The sequence below is a fragment of the Vulpes vulpes genome, chromosome 15 (genome assembly GCF_048418805.1).
Source record: "Vulpes vulpes isolate BD-2025 chromosome 15, VulVul3, whole genome shotgun sequence".
Classification (NCBI taxonomy): domain Eukaryota; kingdom Metazoa; phylum Chordata; class Mammalia; order Carnivora; family Canidae; genus Vulpes; species Vulpes vulpes.
Window position 1 is genome coordinate 77,663,446 of NC_132794.1, and position 21,368 is coordinate 77,684,813.

Sequence of the window (21,368 nt, forward strand, 5' to 3'; positions counted from 1 at the left end):
GAATACCCACCATTTGCTTCAACGTGGATGGAACTGGAGGGTATTATGCTGAGTGAAATAAGTCAATCGGAGAAGGACAAACAGTGTATGTTCTCATTCATTTGGGGAATATGAATAATAGTGAAAGGGAATATAAAGGAAGGGAAAAGAAATGTTGGGAAATATCAGGAAGGGAGACAGAACATAAAGACTCCTAACTCTGGGAAACGAACTAGGGGTGGTGGAAGGGGAGGAGGGCGGGTGTTGGAGGGGAATGGGTGACGGGCACTGAGGTGGACACTTGACGGGATGAGCACTGGGTGTTTTTCTGTATGTTGGTAAACAAGCTCACACCATTAAAAATTAATTAAAAAAAATAAAAAATAAAATAAAAAATAAATAAAAATTGAGCACACCTTTCAAAAAAAAAAAAAGAAAAGAAAAGTGGACAGAAAAAGACACAATGGCTGTACTGGTCATATCTGATAATGAATTGGAGTAGGCTGCTCCAATCAGGCAGAGCAAGCAGCAGTAAGGCCTGTTCTGCCTGTAAAACTGCAGAGCTTATTGTTTTGTGTTACAGCAGTGCTTCTTTGCAAGCCACCACCATGAAAAAAGCAACATCAAACCTACATAAACTTAAAGATCTAGTACCTCCTGGTAATGACAAACTTCTGAAAGTAGAGGAAGTTCTCCAGCTTCTGAACACAGGTGAGGGCATACCTTTTGACTGAGAAGATTAATTCTATGCTGTCAGGAGAATTTTGAATCATTCTAACAGCCATGTCGAATGTGAAGCCCTCCAGACTGATGTGATTCAAGGCTAGTATCTGCCCTCCTAGAACAATAAAACATCTTAATAATGCCATCAAGGAAAGAAAGAGCAGCTCCTCAAGGCAATGTCTTTGACAATTTAAAAGACATACCTGGTTTGAGTTTTTTAGCTTTTGCAGCTGGTCCTCCAGGTATAATAGAGGATACAAAGATGCCAGGGTCAACTTTGCCAACCTCTTTTTCCTTGTTAATGACAAAGCCTGTAATCCAATGATATTTAATAAGATAATACTTGGTGAATTTTGTAGCCCAGAGAGGTTAGGTTATTTGCTTAAGATCACACCGCTACCAAGTGGCACTGCTGATGTTTGTAGCTAAGCCCTCTGATTCTCAAACAGCTCTCTCCACTCTGTGAGACACATAGAGAAAAGAAAGCTGATTGCCCCCCCCCCCCCAACTAGTAAGCACGGCTAAACTAGGAACACAGCCCGTCAATGTGTACTGGGTTTTGCCCCAGTAGATAATCAGAATAGGAAAGAGACTTTTCTTTTTGAGTCTAGCTAACACACAATGTTATATTAGTTTCAGGAGTAGAGCACAGTGATCAACAAGTTCACACATTTTGCTGTGCTCACCATGTGTGTAGCTGCCATCTGTCTCCATGCATCACTCTTACAATGTCGTTAACTGTATTCCTTGTGTTGTGCCTCTCATTCCCCTGACGGTTCATGCCATAACTGGAAACCTGTATCTCCCACTCTTCATCACCCATTTTGCCCAATCCCCTACCTCCCTCCTCTCTAGAACCATCAATTTGCTCTCCATATTTATGGGTCTGATGTTGCTTTTTGTTTATTCATTTCTTTTATATTCCACATATAAATGAAATCATATATTTGTGTTTCTCAGTCTGACTTCTTTCACTTAGCATAAGACCCTCTAGGTCCGTCCCTCCACACTTTTCCAAATGGCTTGATCTTATCCAGAAAGAGATGACTTTTAATAGAGTATCTTGTCTCAGTGTTTTGTTTCTTGTGTGGTTTTTCAGGGCCTTAAAATGTAATAAACAATAAAGATGTGAAAAAGGTTGACTGCTCCCTCCCATAACTAAGAATCTAAGTATATAGAGAAAGGTTGTTGCATGGTATTAGGATAAAAAGTCTCTTTCTTTTTTGAGAGAGAGAGAAAGAAGGGGAGGGGCAGACAGAGAGAAAGAAAGAATCTTAAGTAGACTCCACGCCTAGTGTGGAACCTGACATGGGGCTTGATCTCATGACCCCAAGATCATGATCTGAGCTGAAATCAAGAGTTGGATGTTTAACTGACTGAGACATCCAGGCACCCCTAACAAGTTTTTTTTCTGTCTTGTACTTAGATTATCAAGCTATAAATCCCCAAATCTTACCAGGCTTTAAAGGAAAACTTTGCCCTCAAAATCCCACTATTTCATAGGGACACTTAAAGGAAACTAAAGAAGTGATCCCTGAAAAAGACAGGTGGGGGACAGTCAGGAGAAGGCAGTAAAAAAGCCAAAAAGAGGACCAGGACATGCCTCCCTTCTGCCTGGAGAGAGAGACTGTGTCTCATCTGCCAGAAACCGTCTTACCAAAACCACGATGTGGGTCCTGGTTCAGTGTCACATGCACGATTTCTCAGTCTGGTTCAGCTCTAAAGCCCTTTCTCCTGTTATTTTGTGGCCCTAGAGGTGAAACAAAGCCCCAAGTTGTGCTTTTCCCCCAAATTATCTGAGACCTAATACAAAAGGGGTAAACAGTATTTTACATATGCATGTGCTTATGCACACACAGTACTGGGAATGAACATACACTTCTGATACCCATCACTGGGTCAGCATGCTTGTTTTGGCAGCAGATACACCCTCACTGGGTCAGTGTTGGCTCATCAAGAACAGAGATGAGAGTGGGGGCAAGGAGACATGGTGCTCGTTTTCTATGCAACTTACCATAGCTATTTTTTTCTGCATTGGTCTTAGGTCAAGACCAAATTTGAGCAGAGATGTACTTGTGGGCAGTGAACAGTAAAACTAAGGTGAAAGTACAGAGTTAGGATAGCAAAGCCTTCCTCTCTTGAGTCTCTAATACTCAGAGGCAACATGGCCCCATATATCAGCAAAGGCACCTGCAGGATTTCCCCCAGAGCTGAAGTCTTGAATCAGAGCTTAAGTCAGAGCATTCCAGGCTCTCCACATCTCTGCTCCCCCAAGGACCACAGCAGACCCTGGTACAGTTCATGGTACAGAGCAACCTGGTGGTGTTCCAGAGCCAATCCCCAGGCCTAAGGCTTGTAAATATTTTATCTAGTTCTGGAATCTTTCTTTCCTTTCCCTATGGTCTTCCCCAGGGGATGTATGACAGAGGAGAGTACTGCCTTCCCTGTATCTGGTAGATAGTGAGAGGTGATATTCTGGGTCCGTGAAGATTGTAACTGAAGTGAATGGCACATTTCCGGCCACACCACTCCATAGCAGGCACTCCTCATGCTGGACCAGAGCTCTGAGGATCTTCACCTGCCCTAATATACTACAGATCCACATGCCCAGCCCAAGCCAAAGGTGGACTGCAAGGGCTCTTCCTGACAATAAATCATTTTGAAATTAATTTAAAAATCAAGAAGATTGTGATTATTACTGGGAAGGCAGAATGAAGTAGTGGCAAAAGTTTTCAAGTAAGCATCAAAGGTAAGGTTTCCTTTTTTCCAAACTTGGCCCATGCCCTGGCCCATACCCCTGTGCATGCTCTCGGCAGGTGATCCAAAGACGGGGTCACAAGTCGGTGGCTTCTGGGTCAAACAGACGGTCTCCAACTGCTCCTGATCTGCACAATGGCTGCAGGAAAAGGCCACAAGATGAGAAAAGGTGACTAAGGAGCAACTTTCTGGCATTTCTGAGTCTGGATGGCAGCTTGGGAAGGCATCCTCGGGAAGGCAGCCTCATGCCCTGTCAGCCAGCAGACCCATTAACAGACTCCACCATAGGCTGACTTGGTTGTCAGGAGTGTACTGGGAAGAATACCTTTGGGGTCTTTCTGTCTCAGAAGGGACCCTAGAGTCCCCTGAGCCTCCTGGAAACTTCCCACTGTCCTCTCCTTAGAGTTGGACATGCACACTTCTAAACCTCCTTTTCCTTAACCAGAAGATAGGAATAATATTCTTATTTCCCACACTTGTGAAATGATGATACACACTTGGCTCCAAAACAAGGTAGTAAGGATGACGCACCAATGCTTTTGATTTTTATTGTCTGCTTCTGTTTTTAATTGGGCTGGGCATGCTCCAGCACCCCCAGGATGATGGACCCTGTGGCCTCCACACAGTGACTCACTTGCTTGATCTCTGTGGGCATTTGAGTTGGCCATCACCTAATCATACCAAGCTTAGAACAAGAACCTTTCATGCAGGCATGCAGATGGCCTTTGCTGAGCCAGTATTCTAGTGAACAAAGAATACACTATGCCCTAGGAGAAAAATGAATTCAGTGTGGCACTCACTGCCCCAGCCCCCAGGATCAGCTGTGCCCAAGAGAAGATACCCTGCGGGATGAACAAAATGGAGAGTGAGAAGGAAGCATAGATACAGCCACCTGGGTTCAGAGACCTGGAAAAAGCCAGCATTGGGCCTTATCTGAAGCAAGGAAGGCCAGGAAAGCCAACCATCTGAACAGATGTGGCCCTCTATCACCCAGACTGGCCCTAAGCTCAGTGAATTCATGCCCGTCCCACTGCTTCAGGCGGCCAGACGAAGGTGAGGATGTGACTACGGGCAGCTTCCCACAGAGTGTCGCCCTGTTCCCTTGGATAGATGTTGCCAAGTGCTCTCGGTATGGAACCTGGCACTGTTCAGAGGGGCCAGAGCTGAAAAGGAAAGAACAAAAGTGAAGGGGGAGAGAAAGTGAGTGCAGAGGTGAAGGGCAAGCACAGAGCCATTCTTCAGAGTTTGGAAATGAGGCCTCAATCTGACTTGGCTCTTTCTTATACCCTACATTTGAGCAAATGCAACCCTAGGTGCACCTAGCAGGTATCAGGCCCTGGTCTGGTAAGGCACTGACAGAAAAGGTGGGTCAGATGTGGGCTCTGCCTTCTGGGATCTTCCTGGCCTGCTACAGGATGGGGGGTTGGAGCCTTTTATGCTCCAGACAAGTGACCAGAGAAGTGCCCAGGTGACCAGAGTGCCCAGGCACAGGAGAATGCCCCTGGGTCTAGAGCAGGGTGACAGTAGTCCTGAGGGGCCACGAGAAGATATGAGGACAATGTGGCATTTGGGAGGGCCTTTGGAGAAATGGAGGCCTTTCATTCCCCAGGTTCCTGTGGCCTACCTGATCTGGCCACACACGCCACTCCTGCTTGAAAAGGATTAGGAGTGGCATTTACCACCAGTAACAAAAGGACAAATTCTGTATGATTCCACCCAATTGAGGCAGTTAGAGGAGTTGAATTCATAGGGACAGAAGGTGGAATAGTGGTCCTAGGGTCTCAGGGAAGAGGGTGGGAGTTATTTAATACACAGAGTTTCAGTTTTGCAAGACGAAAAGAGTTCTGGAGATAGCACAACAATGTGAGTGTACTTCTGAACCATGTACTTAAAAATGGTTGGGCTGGGGAATTTTATGTGATGTGCATGTTACTGCAAACCTAAAGAAAAAAACCAGCCATTTCCTAGAAGCCTCCACATGCTCCCTTCAAAGCTGAAGAAAAATCAGGCAAGCTGCTGTTCTCTGGAAGTTGACTGATTAACAAGCAGATGGGTAAACACCTGTGGATGTCGAGGAGAAGGGCACGGGTGGCGTGTCTAAATGGAGCCAGTAATAGCAAGGAGCCACCTCTTTGCAGGGACAGTCGGGAAAGTTCTCACATGAGAGGCAACGTGGAATGGGGGTGAGGCAGGGGTTGTACGGCAGGGTTGGCACCCCACTGACATCCATGTTCTAAGGGGTGCTGAGTAATTAACTCGGGAATGGTGCTGGGGATGGAGTCCTTACCCATCAGTGTTAAGGCCTGCATGCAGTCCTTCCTGTCCTGGCTCCGGCCACCAAGCCACATGCTCCAGGCTCCAAGCCAACAGCACAACCTGTTCCTGCCCAGACAGGCTCCTTATCACCTCTGTGAGTCCCATGAGGCAGAGACTGTGTCCGTCCTGCTCACCACTGCATCCTCAGCCTGTAGCCCAGGGCTGGCACAGAGCAGGTGCTCAACCAACTTTTCTAGCAACACTAACTGGACCTTTACTCACAGCATTCTCCCCTCCTTCTCACTGAGCCCCAACCTCCTAGCAGTCATGACCTGGCATCACAGGCCCTTTTCCCAAGCCCCTAACTAGGAAATCACCTTACTCTCAAGGGAGCAATAACTTGTATCTGTGCCTGCTTTAAAGGTTTAACCCACTCTATCGCAGACTCTACAGACTTCACAGACCCCCAGAGGGTCTGTGTTCCTTCCATGTCCCCAAAAACGAGGGGAAGAGGACCAACATCAGGACACTGACCACAGACCCAGCCCATGTTCAGTGTTTCCTAACACTGTTTAATTCCCACAGCTATCCAGGGGCTGTCATCACCACTGGCAAATGAGGAAACTGAGGCACATGTCAGCTCACTTGTTCAAGTTCTCACAGCAGTAGCTGGTTTAGCAGGTATCAGCAGTGCACTTCAACCAGACAGTGAGCTGGCTCCAATACCTCCAGGACCCTGTCTGAAGGGGATCTTCAGCTGAGTCATCTTTGTACCAGACACAGCAGACATGCTAAACATCTCATCTGTGCCACAGAGCTGGACAGAGCCAGATGAACATCAGCCTGTGGCCCAGCTCAGGCTCTGGCCACAACAATGGTGAGCGGGTCTATGTGAGCTCAGGCTCAGCTCATACTGACAACGTCTAGTATGGTCCTCTTTCTGGACTAGAGCCTCTTGTACATCTTGGGTGCCCTCCTCCCCCACTATCCCCACCTTGCTTAAAAGTGCAGGAGAATTTGGGCCTCCTACAGATAACATTCCAGCAGAGAGGGGCTAGGACTCAGTACTTATGTGTCCACTTGCCTGTCCTTCAGACAGACAATTCTGGGAGGCCTTCTGTACACTTCTCATTGGAATACAACCCTGGTTGCCCACACCAACTACTTCAATGGCACTGCCCCCAGTGTCAGAGAGGGAGGGCGAGGTGTACGATGGTTCCCAGCTAAGTGCAGAGACTGACGTGGGCTCAGTCTCATGACCATGAGCTCATGACCTGCCCTGAAACCAAGAGTCAGGTGCCGAACAGACTGAGCCACAGTCTGCCCTCCTTTTTAAAATTTTCCCTCCCTGTCTCTCTCCCTGCTCCCTCCTGCTTCCTGGCACCACCTCCACAGAACCACCTGCACCCAGTCATTGTCTCAAGCTGTGCTTCTGGGGACCTTCCAGACAGTCAAGGACTCAATTTCCCTTTCCATGCAAGGGTTATTAGTAACCTCTGAAGTGAGTTATCAAGGGTTCTGAAAATTTGGCATTTGTAAACTAAAATTCGAGTAGTAGCTAGCAGGATTTACTGAAGACTCTAATTCAGCTTTCTATAGAGAAGGCCAGCTGCCCTGCAATGTTGTTAAGCCCCCACTGTGTGAGCCCATTGGCAAATCACTGGAAGCCCATCACCTCAAGAAAGATCCTTTGCAGTCAGCACGTTCTCAAGATGGCCTTGAGCCAGGCACAGCTTCTTCAGGCTTATAAAGTGTTGTAAAGTACTGTTAATCTGAGCGACAGATTTAAAATGGCCACACATTGGGGCACCTGGCAGCTCAGCCAGTTAAGCATCTGCCTTTGGCTCCAGTCATGATTTCGGGGTCCTGAGATTGAGCCCCACATCAGGCCCCCTGCTCTGCTCTCCCTCTGCCTGCTGCTCCCCCTGCTTGTGTTTTCTCTCTCTCTCTCTCTTTCTCTCTCTCTCTCTGTCAAATAAATAAATAAAATCTTTTAAAATAAATATTATGTAATTAATTAATTAAAATGGCCACAAATTCTTTGACACTCCTACATCAAGAGATGGAGTCTATTTCTGCTACCCTTGAATCTGTGCTGACCTGTGAGTACTTTGACCAAAAGAATATGGCCAACGTGTCATTGTGTCAGCTCCAGGCCCAGCCTTTAAGAAGATTGACAGCCTCACCGTAAGCCCTCAGAGCCCTGAGCCACCAGGTTGAAGCCTGACTACCTGGCTGGAAGCACCATGTGGTCCCAGAGGCCACACAGAGTGAAAGGTGCTCAGCAGAACTCAACGTCCCAGCTTATCCCTACCAAGGGGCCACACGTATAAGAAAAGCCATCTTGGGGCCTCCAGACCAGTCCTGCTGAACACCATCGAGTGACCCCAGACAATGACACATGCAGTAGAAGAATCACCCAGCTAAGGTCTGCCTGAATTTCTATCCCAGAAAACTGTGAAAGAGAATAACAAAATGGTTGATGTTTTAATGAAGCCACTGTGCTTTAGAGTCATTTGTTACACAATGATATGACACCAACAGTCTTGCTCCACCATTGCTGATGTCGTTTGCAGTGCATGGTGAGGCATATTTGCATCAACAGAATTTGGGGCAATAATCTTCTAAGGATTACTTTGAGATGCATAATATTTATACATATAAAAGAATTATAGATAAGCTACAGACAGACAGACATCACAGCTCAGATGAATTACCCATACACCCTCTTGATGAAGCAAAAGTATACTTCATTCCAAAAAACAGCTCCTCCAGTAACCTTCATTGGTCACATGCTGCCTGTGAATCTGTGCTATTTATATAACTTGCAATGTAAGTGTAATCCAATTTCTAGGCTATTTTTAAGTTTGTGAATCCATGTGTTATAATGTAAAGTTGTGTTTAAAAGCTCATTATTTTCACTTACAAATCAAATTCCAAGCACTCCATCAGTAGAGAAAGCAGCATAATGTAGAGATTAGGAGTGTGGACTCCAGGGCCAGCTGCATGTGCTCAAATCCCAAACTCTCCATTTCTTTCCTGGTACAGCTGGGAGATGATAGAAACCACTTCGCAGGGTGGCAAGAGTAAAATCAATTGATGTGTGTAAGTGCTGGGAACAGTTCCTGGCTCATGATAAGACTTACTAGGCTTATTACGACTTCTTTGTTTTGTCGTCTTCGGTTTCGTACCATCACCTAGTTCTTTCTCCACCATTGGGGGATGGGATGTCTGCCCTGCAGACTTCAGCATAGACTTTGCCCATAGACCGCCTCCAGGAAATCTCTATGGAATTAGTTGTTAGTGAATGAATGTATCCTTCCCTTAGACATCTGACATCCTTTAAACAATTTCTTCAGGTATGGAATGCTCCAGAGTGCCAAGTACAAGATGGTTTGGGTTCAGAGAATGGATGTGTCAAACCCACCTGCCTCGGATTCCCTGTGCCATAGCCTCCTTGGTGATTTCCACAGCGAAATTATCCAGCAACGTGGGCAGTGGGCCCCCTGTGGTCACCAGCCTGGGTGTGGGTGCGAACGGCGTATTTTCTGAGCTCGACAGTTTCTGAATCCAAGTGAGAGGCTTGGATTGGGCCGGGTGTGCAAGACTCACATTGGGCATTTGCACACATTTATCATGGCCTGAAATTTGGGAGAAAAACATGAGCAACACACAAGCATGATGCTGGATCTATCACTCTTGAAACAACAAGGCATCACAGACTCCAGGTTCTATTGTTGCTCTTCTTTCTCCACAATTTGTCCTCAGGCTGACTGAGGGGATGCTTGCAATTAGTCCTGAGGATGCCAAACCTTCCTAATTAGCACACAGTAATGAAAGCAACCTCAGAAACACAAAAAGGGAAAGGAAATGCTCTCCTTCCCCCTGTAGTTGATGGCCCTCAGCCAAGATTTTGATGGGTATTAACATTCACTGCAATGTCACAATAAAACTTATAGAAAGAGTCTTGTAGAAAATTCACTGCTGCCACCCATCCTGCTCACTGCCTTTTCAAAACCATCCTCATAAGCATTGTAACAAATGAATCTTCAAATTACCTGGGCTCCAAGATTAAGCTCTGGCCTATAGAATATAATCTTTAACCTCTATACAGTTTAATTTCCCTGGTAATAATTATTTAAGATCCACATTCTGAAGTGTGAATACATATCAGATGTATTGAGTCTCCTAGCCCCTAGAAGGGGAAGAACTTCCCCTTCTCCTTCATGCAGAAAGATATAATAAATGGCTCTAATGATGTCCCTAACTCGAGATCATGCCTGTAAGTGATTCCCACCACTTCACTATTCATGTCATTCATAAGAAATTGAGATTTGATTGATAGAGTCCTTAAATTAACTAGGCTTTATAAAGCCTAGTTTGTATTGTGAAAAAGGAAAATGATGACTAAATTCTGGACATCTGCTCTCTGCTAAAACTGAGAAGGAAAAAAAAATGTTCGGGCACGTGGTGCTTCTATGGTTCTGGCTTTGTCTGTGTGTATGTGTATGTAAAGCATGGTGAAGTCCTTCCACTTCCAGGGTGTCCATGAGCATTTATATGCTCAAGTAGAAATCCCTTCTCTACAATGGTGTCTGGTCCATTGCCAGGTTTGTGCCCACTAAAAAAGGTAGCCTTTCAAAAATACTTTTTGAGAACTTTTTGTGTCTATGAAGCATTTTTGGTACTATCACTCATACACAGTGGGCAAAAAAAAGAGCAACTTAAGCAATTTGAATATGACCTACAGCTTTTTATATGAGTTGTATAGTATCTTACACCAGAGCTTGGACCCTTTAGACACAAAGCAACAACAACAGTAACATTAACACCAACAACTCATATATGCTGAATGTGTATTATGTGCTAGGCACAGAGGTAAGTGTGTTATCTATATGGTCTCCTTTAAACCTCACAACGACCCTGTTGGGATAGATACTATTATACCTATGTTATAGAGGAGGAACTTGAGGTTAAGAGAGCTAGTAATTTTCTCAAGGTCCTATGGCTTGTAAGTGGTAAAGCAGAACCTGTTCTCAAGCCAGCTGACAACACAGTCTGCACTAGAAATGAAGGTGCCCAGGACACAAAGACAAAGACAGCAGTATGGGAGATTCATCCAAGACATGCCCAGCCTTCTGATCACCAGGGCCCAAAGGGACGGTGATCTCAGGCTTAATTACGGACCTGAGACATCTTTGAGATATTTTTCTCAGCTGAAAGAAAGCATGCAGTATAGCTGGAAAGCAAAGTGGAAGACTCAGGGCAAGACATATGTCAAGGTTCAGGCCAAACTGGGGAGAGTCTGACATGCCATCCTAGAAGTCCTCACTTGTCCCTGCAGATGGCAGAAAGCCCCCTGCAAATTTTCAGTGGAAGAACACGATTATATTGGTGCTTTTAAAAGGTTAATTTGAATGCTGAGCAAAAGACAATTATGGGGAGATGGCTGTCAATGGCAAGCCCATTTGAGAGCCCTTAGTAAGAGGCAGAATGTGACAGGAGGAGGCAGGTTCAGACCCCCACCCCTCCACTCAGTTTCTTGCAGAGTGGTTGAGTGGTCTCAGTTGAACAAGACAAAGATCATGGTGGAAAAGGTTGTATGGAAGCATGAGATCAACTGTAGACATGCTGAGTCTGAGGACCATATGGGGCCATGAGATGGACATGGCTAGTTCTTAGCTGGTGCAATCACTGAAAATGGTGTCTGCAGAAAGAGTTTCTAATATGAAGAAATTTTTTAAAGGCAAAGAAAAATTATCTAATTTTTCCAAAAAAGATATGCAAGTGACCAACAGGCAAATGAAAATATCAATATCACTAATCAGAGAAATGCAAATGAAAACCACAATTAGATGCCAAACCTGTCCAAATGGCTACTATCAAAAAGACAAGACACCACGAGCATCAGCGAGGATATGGGGAAAAGGGAATGCTTGTGCACTGTTAGTGGGAATGTTAACTGGTGCAATCACTATGGAAAACAGTAGGGAGGTTCCTCAAAAAATTGAAAAAGAACTACCATATGATCCAGAAATTCCACTCCTGTGACCCACCTGAAGGAAATCAAAACACTACATTGAAGAGATCTCTGCACCTTCAATAGGCAAGACATGGAAACAACCCAAGTGTCCATCAACATGTGAGTGGAAAAGGAAATGCACATGTGTATATAACACATGTATTATATTTTTTAGCCATAAAAAAGAAGGAAATCTTGCCATTTGAGACAACATGGATGGACTCTAAGGGTATTATTCTAAGTGAAGTAAATCAGACAAACCAACCAATATTGTATATTTTCATCATATGCCAAATCTAAAAAGCTGAACTCATAAAAGCAGAGAAGAGAATGGTAGTTGCCATAGCCAGGGGCAGGGTGGGAAAATGGAGGGATGTTGGTTAAAGAGTACAAACGCCAAGCTGTAAGATGAATAAGTTCTGAAGATCTGATCTACAGCATGGTGAGTATAGTTAATAATATTGTATTACATCCTTGAAAGTTGTTAAGGGAGTGGATTTTAAATGTCATCACCACAAAAACAATTATAATTATGGCAGGGACTGGAGGTGTTAACTATCTTATTGTGGTAATCATTTTGCAGTATATATAGGTGTATCAAACCATCATACTGCACACCTTACTTATATACATATGTCACTAATAATTCAATAAAGCTAGAAAAAATAAAGGAAAATAACATCACATTAACCCAGCCCAAAAAAGAAAAACTGTGAAATAATCCTTTTAATATCAATGTTATATTCCTGAAAACTCTTATGAAGGTAGAATTTGGAGTATGAGAAAACAGTAATATGAGCAAAGCTGGCTTAAAAGGACTAGTTTCACAAGTGAGCCTGCAGACCTTTATAAATATTTTACATTCACTTGTATCGGGCAATAAAAGTAATATTGATGATGTTTCACATTGTATCTTAGCAATAACAAGTAAAATACAGTTAATTTACATTCATTATCTCCAGCTCCCTGCAAACACCCTAAAACTGCCACTATGTGATTTCAATGAAATATTTATAATTTATTTGGGTTTGCTGCAAATCATATGTCCCCTTTTTCTGTGTTTGGTTCTGCATCCAAATGCTCAGCAATTTTGTTTCCTGACTGATCCCCGTCCCAGGCTCCCAGAACCCAGTGTTCACTGTCCCCTCTTCCCCCATGAACCAGCTAGCCCTGAACAAAACCCCCACAAGCAGAAGCTGCTCTTACTACTACACAGAGTTAGTGAACATGGGACACAGAGCTAGAAACATCTCATGTACTGTTCCTCTAAAGCCACCAGACACCAGTGTGCTCACCTAAGAACACTGAGGTTCAGGGAAAGGAAGTGAGTTGCCCCAAGTCATGCAGCTAGTAAACTCTCCTGCTCTGAGTCTACTGGGCTCCAGGGCCACATTCCAAGCAAGGGGGTCTCAAACTTTTCTGTGCATCAAAATCACTTGGGTTCCTTTTCAAATGCAGATGTATTCAGTAAGTCTGTATGGTGCCTGAGGTTTCGTATCTCTAGCAAGCTCTGGAGTGATGCACATGCAGAGACCACTGTTTGAATATGAACGCTGAAACCACTCTATTAAATTGTTCTCTTTTCTAACTAAAGAAAAAATAATGCTTAGAGATCAACGGCAACTATGATCAATCCAATGCTCAGTGCCAAACCTCTCTAGTCCTAGAGTCCCTGTTCATGTAGGATAAAGGCTGTACTGCAGAGTGAAGTTCTTAGGCACCAGCCTCAGGGGGAGACAGGTTCAAACCTCAGCCCCAGCACCTCCCAGCTAGCCTGTTACTTAACCTCCTCAGTAATGCTGGTGCCTGCCTCGTTGGGCTGCCTGACAATCGCAGTTTAAGGAAACAACGTATTATGAGCATAAATGAGATAATTCATAGAAGGGCTTAGAGTACCTCCTGGTACTAATAAGAATAATAAATAGTTCCTTAGTGCTTCTTAAAAACTCAAGAAGTATTAACTAGTGTTCTGTGATGTGTAGCTTCATCCGACCTAGTAGTCTCTTTCCTAATTAAAGCAATATTACATGTACATTGTTGAATGTTTGGTAAATCCTGAAAACGACACAAAGGAGAAAACAATCATGCCTGTGTGCCTGTGTGCATGACCCACAAAGGTAACAATAAACCTATGAAGGTACTCTGGGGAGGTTCATTTCCATATTCTTCCTTTTCGGTTTCATAACATGTTAAAACCAACCAAGTTACTATCCTGGCGCTTAGGTTGGTGCTTTCCAGTGCAGGAGATACATGGGGCCATTTACATTTAAATATGTTAGTTAAAATTAATGAAATAAAAAATGTAGTTCCTCAGTTCTATTTGCCATCTTTCAAGTGCTCAGTAGGTACATCCTGGTAGTGACCCCCATACACACTGGCAGTGACCACATATACATTGGCGGTGACCCTGAAACAAACAGTATGCATATTTTCATTGCAGAAAGTTTTATCAGTGGGAAGTAAGACTTCATATTTCATTTTTCCTCACTTACAGCCACATTATGTGCATTTCACATGTCATCATTCCCCAGAAACTGACTTTAATGTCTAAATTATAGAGATGTATCTTAAGGCTTTGGAGATTTAGGTTGCTTCCAAATGGACACTGGTATAAATAACGTTCTAGTGAACACCTATGAGCATCAACTTCCATGTAACTTCTGTATTTATCACCTTTGGATAAATATTTGTCTATAAGTGAAATTGCAGGGCTAATAGACATGGGCTTTTTAAAGGCTTTTGATATATATTCCCAATTGTATTTCAGACAGATTGTACCCATTTACCCCACTGACCCCCCCCCCCCCGCCTCCCGCCGTGGTACCTATTTTAGCATTTACCAGTCGAAGAAAATAAATACATTTCACCTTAATGGTATTTCTTGAGTTATTAGAGAGATATAAAACTTTTTAGAGGTTTCTGGGTCAACTATAGATACTGATACAAATTGTTTTATGAAATAACCTTCCAAACTCGAGGTTGAGAATATAGTGTCTAAGAACATGAGAGACTCCAAACTCTGGGAAACGAACAAGGGGTGGTAGAAAGGGAGGTGGGTGGGGGATGGGGGTGACTGGATGACGGGCACTGAGGGGGGCACTTGATGGGATGAGCATTGGGTGTTATTCTATATGTTGGCAAATTGAACACCAATAAAAAATAAATTAAAAAAAAAGAGAATATAGCGTCTATTCACCAGCTGCAACTGGAAGAGAGCTCGTCTGAGCATTAAACCCATGCTGAGCAGAGCAGAGTCCCAGTAAATATTTACAGGTCTTTGCTAAATTGGTGACAAATGTATGCTTTTTCCCAGAGATGCTGCTTGTGATGGTGAACTTCTTTCGCTGAAGGAAGCAAACACAGGCTTTCATATGTTGATTATGCTGACCATCCATTTAAGCACAATTGTCCAAAGTGCTATCAAATGCTGGAGCCTCCAGTTTGGTCTCAATGTACTAGGCATCTAGAAGTATATGACAGATGTTCTCTGACCATGGCTTATTATTTTTTCTTATATTAAAAAAAAAAAAAAAAACCTCTTCTTATTGTTTTCTTCATTCACAAAGCCAGTGTTTGTTTATCAGGCAATTGCCAACTGCTGAGAAGGGAGCTAGGTGAAACACATATGAAATGAGTCAGGTACACACTTGGCCCTCAGCAAGGAGTGAACATAATCCTCAGTGTGCACTTTGAAAGGCCATAAAATATATCTATAGTTTTCATTGCACAAACTCCCAGAAGGTGCAGACAAAATTTCAGCTAGTGGGGTTATAGAAAAGATAAAATAAGATAAGAATAAGATAAGAAAAGATAATATGCATTCTCACATTTCTTGCGCTTATGGGCAAGGCTCTGTTCTAAGTGCTTTCTGGGTGTTAATTCATCTCATCCCCAAAGCTACAGAATGAGGTAGGTCATACAATTGTCCCTATCCTACAGATGAGGAAACACACCAAGAGTCCTTAGGATGCAGCAGAATTCAGGTCACATCACCAAGAAATGCTTCCCTATATTTATACTTTCAGGGCCCACATACAAAGTAAAGTAATAATATGGTACAGCTAAGTGGGATAAACTGGAGAGGATTATCTATAGGGGATTGTCTATCTGGACCTTTGTGGAAAAAATCCGTAACTATTATTGTCAATATACAATGTTAATAAAAACAATAAAATGCAAAGTAATAGAGATGATATTAAATATGAATTTATATATAACTTCTAAATAAAATCTCTAGATATTCTAAATATTTCAGTAAGAATCTTGAGCTTGCTCTTTGAAAGATAATTTTTATAGATACAGGGCTTATGCCTGAAAGGGTTCCCTGGAACTCCTGATCCTTGTTAATGCTAATCCCTTTTAATTCATAATAGTCACCACTTCCCAGAAGCTCCATCCACAGGGTCAAATTAACAAAAGACAGTAATTATTCATTACTTTTCCTCTGAGAAATGTGGGTTTTTTTTTTGCCTATAACCTCATTTTAAGTAACTTGAGTATTTTCTAAATATTCTTTCACTTTACTGACAAATGTAATGTTGAAACTCCTTCTACTAACATGAGTGGATTTGGAGTTCAATTGAACTATACTATAGTATTTTTAAAAATAATGTATTTTCTCAGATAGTACCCTATTGGCCTTAATAACTTTTTCTTAGTATTTAAATTATAATGACCCCTGAACTTCAGCAGTGGAGTATTTGCTTTTCCAAATTTAAATATTTGCTTGGAATCCATCCACTTTGTCAGCACACATTGGTAAGCTCTCACATGGTCTTGACAATTGCATATTAACTGCACTCAGGTATTAAAAAATTTTAGATGAGGGACGCCTGGGTGGCTCAGCAGTTGGGCATCTGCCTTTGGCTCAGGTCAGGATCCCAGGGTCCTGGGACCGAGTCCTGCCTCAGGTTCACTTTATGGAGCCTGCTTCTCCTTTTGCCTGTATCTCTGCCTCTCTCTCTTTCTCTCTCTCTCTCTCTGTCTCTGTCTCTCATGAATAAATAAAATCTTAAAAAAACTTAGATGAGTAGTCATTTTAAAAAAAATCTAATAACTATTCACTAACAAATCTGAGAAAAGAGAATCATTTACAGACACACACACACACACACACATACACCAATATTTCTTTCAACTCATAAACTCTTCGCAAAACTCTCCTTTTAGATACTAATGCTTTAAGATACTAAGCAACACAAAGAGTGGAATTTCTAGGCATAAAGCTGAAAACGGTCTCAACTGTAGTAGTTTGGATTTATTCTCCATTTTGGTAACATCATTTAATGAGAAATGCATATCTATAAGCAAACTTTCACAGAGGTGAGCTGCTCTCTGAACAAGATGATGTAAAACTAGAATCTCAGAGTTTTCAGCACAAACAAAAAAAATGTATTTACACCTCTGTTGCTGCAGTACACACTTGGTGCTTCCATAACATCACCTTTTTTTTAATAAATTAATTTTTTATTGGTGTTCAATTTACCAACATACAGAATAGCACCCAGTGCTCATCCCATCAACTGCCCCCCTCAGTGCCCGTCACCCATTCACCCCCACCCCCCGCCCTCCTCCCCTTCCACCACTCCTCGTTCATTTCCCAGAGTCAGGAGTCTTCATGTTCTGTCTCCCTTTCTGATATTTCCCACACATTTCTTCTCCCTTCCCTTATATTCCCTTTCACTATTATTTATATTCCCCAAATGAATGAGAACATACACTGTTTATCCTTCTCCGATTGACTTACTTCACTCAGCATAATACCCTCCAGTTCCATCCACGTGGAAGCAAACGGTGGGTATTCGTCCTTTCTAATGGCTGAGTAATATTCCATTGTATACATAGACCACATCTTCTTTATCCATTCATCTTTCGATGGACACCGAGGCTCCTTCCACAGTTTGGCTATTGTGGACATTGCTGCTAGAAACATCGGGGTGCAGGTGTCCCGGCGTTTCATTGCATCTGAATCTTTGGGGTAAATCCCCAACAGTGCAATTGCTGGGTTGTAGGGCAGGTATATTTTTAACTCTTTGAGGAACCTCACCTTTGTTTCAAAGCATTGTTTTACCATTTTGAATATGTTATCACCTGTAGTTCTATTATTGCTGCGGTGAGTTCGCCCTCTAGTTTGTGTGTCTTGTTTGATATCTCTTTGTGGAGCAATGATGTTCTTCGGACGGAGGCAGATTTGCCATGAAGCTGAGGGTCCTGGGAGGGGCTCCAGCCAAGTCTTCACAGGGTCTTGTAAAGTGTGGAAAGCAAGTCTTGAAACATTCAGAGCTAGAGGCCAGTCTGACTGAAATCTCTTTCAAGTTGTCCAAAATAAAAGACTGTGACTTAATTCTCAAAAACATCCCAATTTAGTGGCAGTTCTGTCCTATCAGGGGTATACTTTATAACTGTATATACTGCATTCTCAATATACTGCACAATATTTTTCTTTTTTTAATGGAGAATCACATGAAATAGAATTTATTCGATTCCTTGCACTTGCAGCACAGAAACCTATACCAGCATTACAAAGAGCAAGTGTGTCTGTGTATCTGCAAAGCTGCATGTTTTGTGCATCTTATCAACAATAAAAACAACTTGCAGTCAGCATGGAAAGTCTAAATTGTAATTCTATTGCCTCTAGAGAAAATATTACAAAGTGCCATAATATGGAAACATAAACAGAATGTATACCACCAACATTTGAAAGAAAAAAGGAATTCTAGTTTGACGGGGAATTAATTCATAACAGTAATCTTTTTTGGCTTGATGGTTTTGCAGTAGTTGTTCACATTTTTAAATTCACAAGTTGTAGCAATTTCTTTGCTCATTCTAAAGGAATGGTCACTTTCATTTCATAGTTTGTGTTCTTTTTCTTAAAAGGAGCCCTACAAAGTCTGTATTGTCCCTTGCTCTTCTGCATTCCTCTTCAGGAGCGTTTTAACTACTGCTAATAACCCAGGATGGTTACTAACACGGGTAGGTTCCTTGTTCCACAATGAATACTTTCTCAGTTGGATAATCTTCTGAACCAATGTTGTCTCTGTCACAGACAGGCTGCCAACATGCCTACAAATCACAGTCTTAATCAATCATGCCTACGACCATAGTCAAATCGATGTCTTAATGGCATTTCTCTCTAACTCTATTGCTACTTCCCTGCTGGCTGGTGAGATGAGTGGCCTGCAATTGTCTGAAACATCTTGGCGTCTGTTATTAATTAGGCAAATTTCAAACCAACTTCCTGAGCTCATTCTTGCATTATTTGTAGAGTTCCACATTTTGTGCTTGCAGAAGCATGAAGAGTGACAGTCATTTTCTGTACAAGATGCCTGATTTGTGGCAAGCAATTGGTGACATAATTTCATGGGATGACTTTTCCATAAAAAAGATATTGGTGCTGAGGAAGAGGATGGTCATCAAGGCATGGAAATCCTAATTCGTGGCAAAGTCGTTACGGGGTTTTTTAAGCTATAAGTTTGTCTTGTGAACCTGATGATTTTCCAGCTTTAATCAAGAAATTTTCCCTGGTCACAGGAAAATAGATGTCTATAAACATTCAATCAACTTAAAAATAAAGCACTTACTTAAGGGGATTATTAAATTTTATAACTTCTAAAATTCTATTTTCAAAATTACATTTTAGGTTATCTGCAGTTTTACAAATGTCCTAAGACAAATTACATTGAAAAATTTAAACAGGGGACACCTGGGTAGCTCAATGGTTGAGCGTCTACCTTTGGCTTAAAGCGTGATCCCAGGGTCCTAGGATCGAGTCCCACAATTGGGCTCCCTGCATGGAGCCTGCTTCTCCCTCTGCCTGTGTCTCTGCCTCTGTGTCTCTCATGAATAAATAAAATCTTTAAAAAAAAAAAAGAAAAAGAAAAATTTAAACAATTAACCATGACGTAAAGAAAATAGGAAGCAGTGCAATAGTATTAATTGACTCAGTAATTAAAACTCTTCAAATAATCTTTCATTTGAATTAAAGTAAGTCGAATCATTAAAATTATTAAAAACTCACAAATACATGTTTTACTTTCAGATATAGTAAAAAATATTTGGGAAAAAGTTTCCTGATAGAGTATAAGTTTTTTGTTTTTGCTTTTGTGTTTTTTGTTTTTTTTTTTTAGTATTAGAAATATTTTAAGAACTCAGTTTAATTCTGTTATTTACTTTTAGATATAAGCTTTTTTTCCAAAGGCAAACAATAATTTATCATGAAACACTATCAAGGGGGCACCTGGGTGGCTCAGTTGGCTAAGCGTCTGCCTTTGGCTCAGGTCATGAGCTCCGGGTCCTGAGATTGAGCCCCCATCGGGCTCTGCACTGAGCAGTCTGCTTCTCCCTCTCTCTCTGCCCCTCCCCCACCTTCTGCTCTTGCTATCTCCCTCAAATAAGTAAATAAAACCTTAAAAAAAAAGCAACATTATCAAGAATCATGCTTAAACAATATGTCAACTTCAACAGCCAAGATGGAAGAAACAAAGGAAACATTAAGCAAATGAATTAAACCAATTACCTTCTACTTAGGAAACTCTAACATCAGATAATGATAGTAAAAACAGCAATCTAACCAGGAGGAAAATCCTTAAAACCCTAACAGAAAATTAAATAGAAAGAAAAAGCTGATTATTTCATGGGCCAAAAGATGAAGACCTTCAATGTTTGATAAGGAAATCATACTTAAAGGAAATGGTGGAAGGGGAGGTGGGCAGGGGGATGGGGTGATGGGGTGATGGGCACTGAGGGGGGCACTTGACGAGATGAGCACTGGGTGTTATACTATATGTTGGCAAATCAAACTCCAATAAAAAAAATAAACAAAAAATACAAAAGAAAAAGAAAAAGGAAAGAGTAGCATTCTCACAGTATCAGTTTTGTAAGCATTTTGTGTCTATTGTACTGTTTAAATGAGTTGCTCTGTTTCAGTAAAAAAGAAAAGAAAAGAAAAAAAAAAGGAAATGGCAAACTGACTGTGGTGACCTACTATGGGATAAGCAGGAAGATTAGGTACCAGAGTAATCTGCTGTGGGGACAGACATAATGCTTTTGGTGGCAAATTTATTGTAACTACATTCAGGAAGTATATAAATACTCATGCAAATGGCATTGAAATACAATTTCAAACGTGATACATTTAATAGAGATTTTTTTGTTTCAAAAAAAGACTTTTAAATTTTCAAAGGCATCAAAGGTCTGCAGTCCCCAGCATCCTGTAGCACACCTGTAGTCTGTGGGAGACAGGCTGAATGTCTCAGGACACTGTGTGCACAGGGAAATTTTAAAACATACAGGAAAAAATGTGAAAATTTGGCAGATTTCACACCACCTATATGGGCTCTCCTCTCCCATCTTCCAACGCCAACCTTGCTATCAGCATCGGTGGATTCCCTACTTTAGGAGAACTCCACCCAGAGAGAAGGTATAGCGTTTTCAGCTGATGGCTACCCATGGGGGTGCACAGGGACCTGGCAAGAAATGGTGGGGAGGAAACGGCCTCCTGGGGACTCTTCGGGTAGGCTTCTTTCAAATACGCCACAATGTATCCCAGTACTGGTTGTGAGCTTATCTGGTCAGGGGAAGATCATATATGACTCCGCTGCTCCGCTGCTCCTTTATGGGGGCAACAGACCAA

At 42.2% G+C, this 21,368-nt stretch overlaps 1 protein-coding gene across 1 annotated transcript in view; it reads right to left on the reverse strand.

Moving 5' to 3' along the window:
- Window positions 1-626: 626 nt before the first annotated feature.
- Window positions 627-21,368, reverse strand: part of LOC140595576 (FERM and PDZ domain-containing protein 2-like) — a 60,938-nt gene continuing 40,196 nt past the window's right edge. The window contains exons 15-20 of the mRNA XM_072738131.1: window positions 14,934-15,081; window positions 9,143-9,356; window positions 4,491-4,622; window positions 3,498-3,598; window positions 906-1,013; window positions 627-817 (exon numbers count right to left, since the gene is read on the reverse strand). Coding sequence (XP_072594232.1) covers window positions 627-817; window positions 906-1,013; window positions 3,498-3,598; window positions 4,491-4,622; window positions 9,143-9,356; window positions 14,934-15,081 — 894 coding nt within the window. The remainder of the gene's footprint in view (window positions 818-905; window positions 1,014-3,497; window positions 3,599-4,490; window positions 4,623-9,142; window positions 9,357-14,933; window positions 15,082-21,368) is intronic.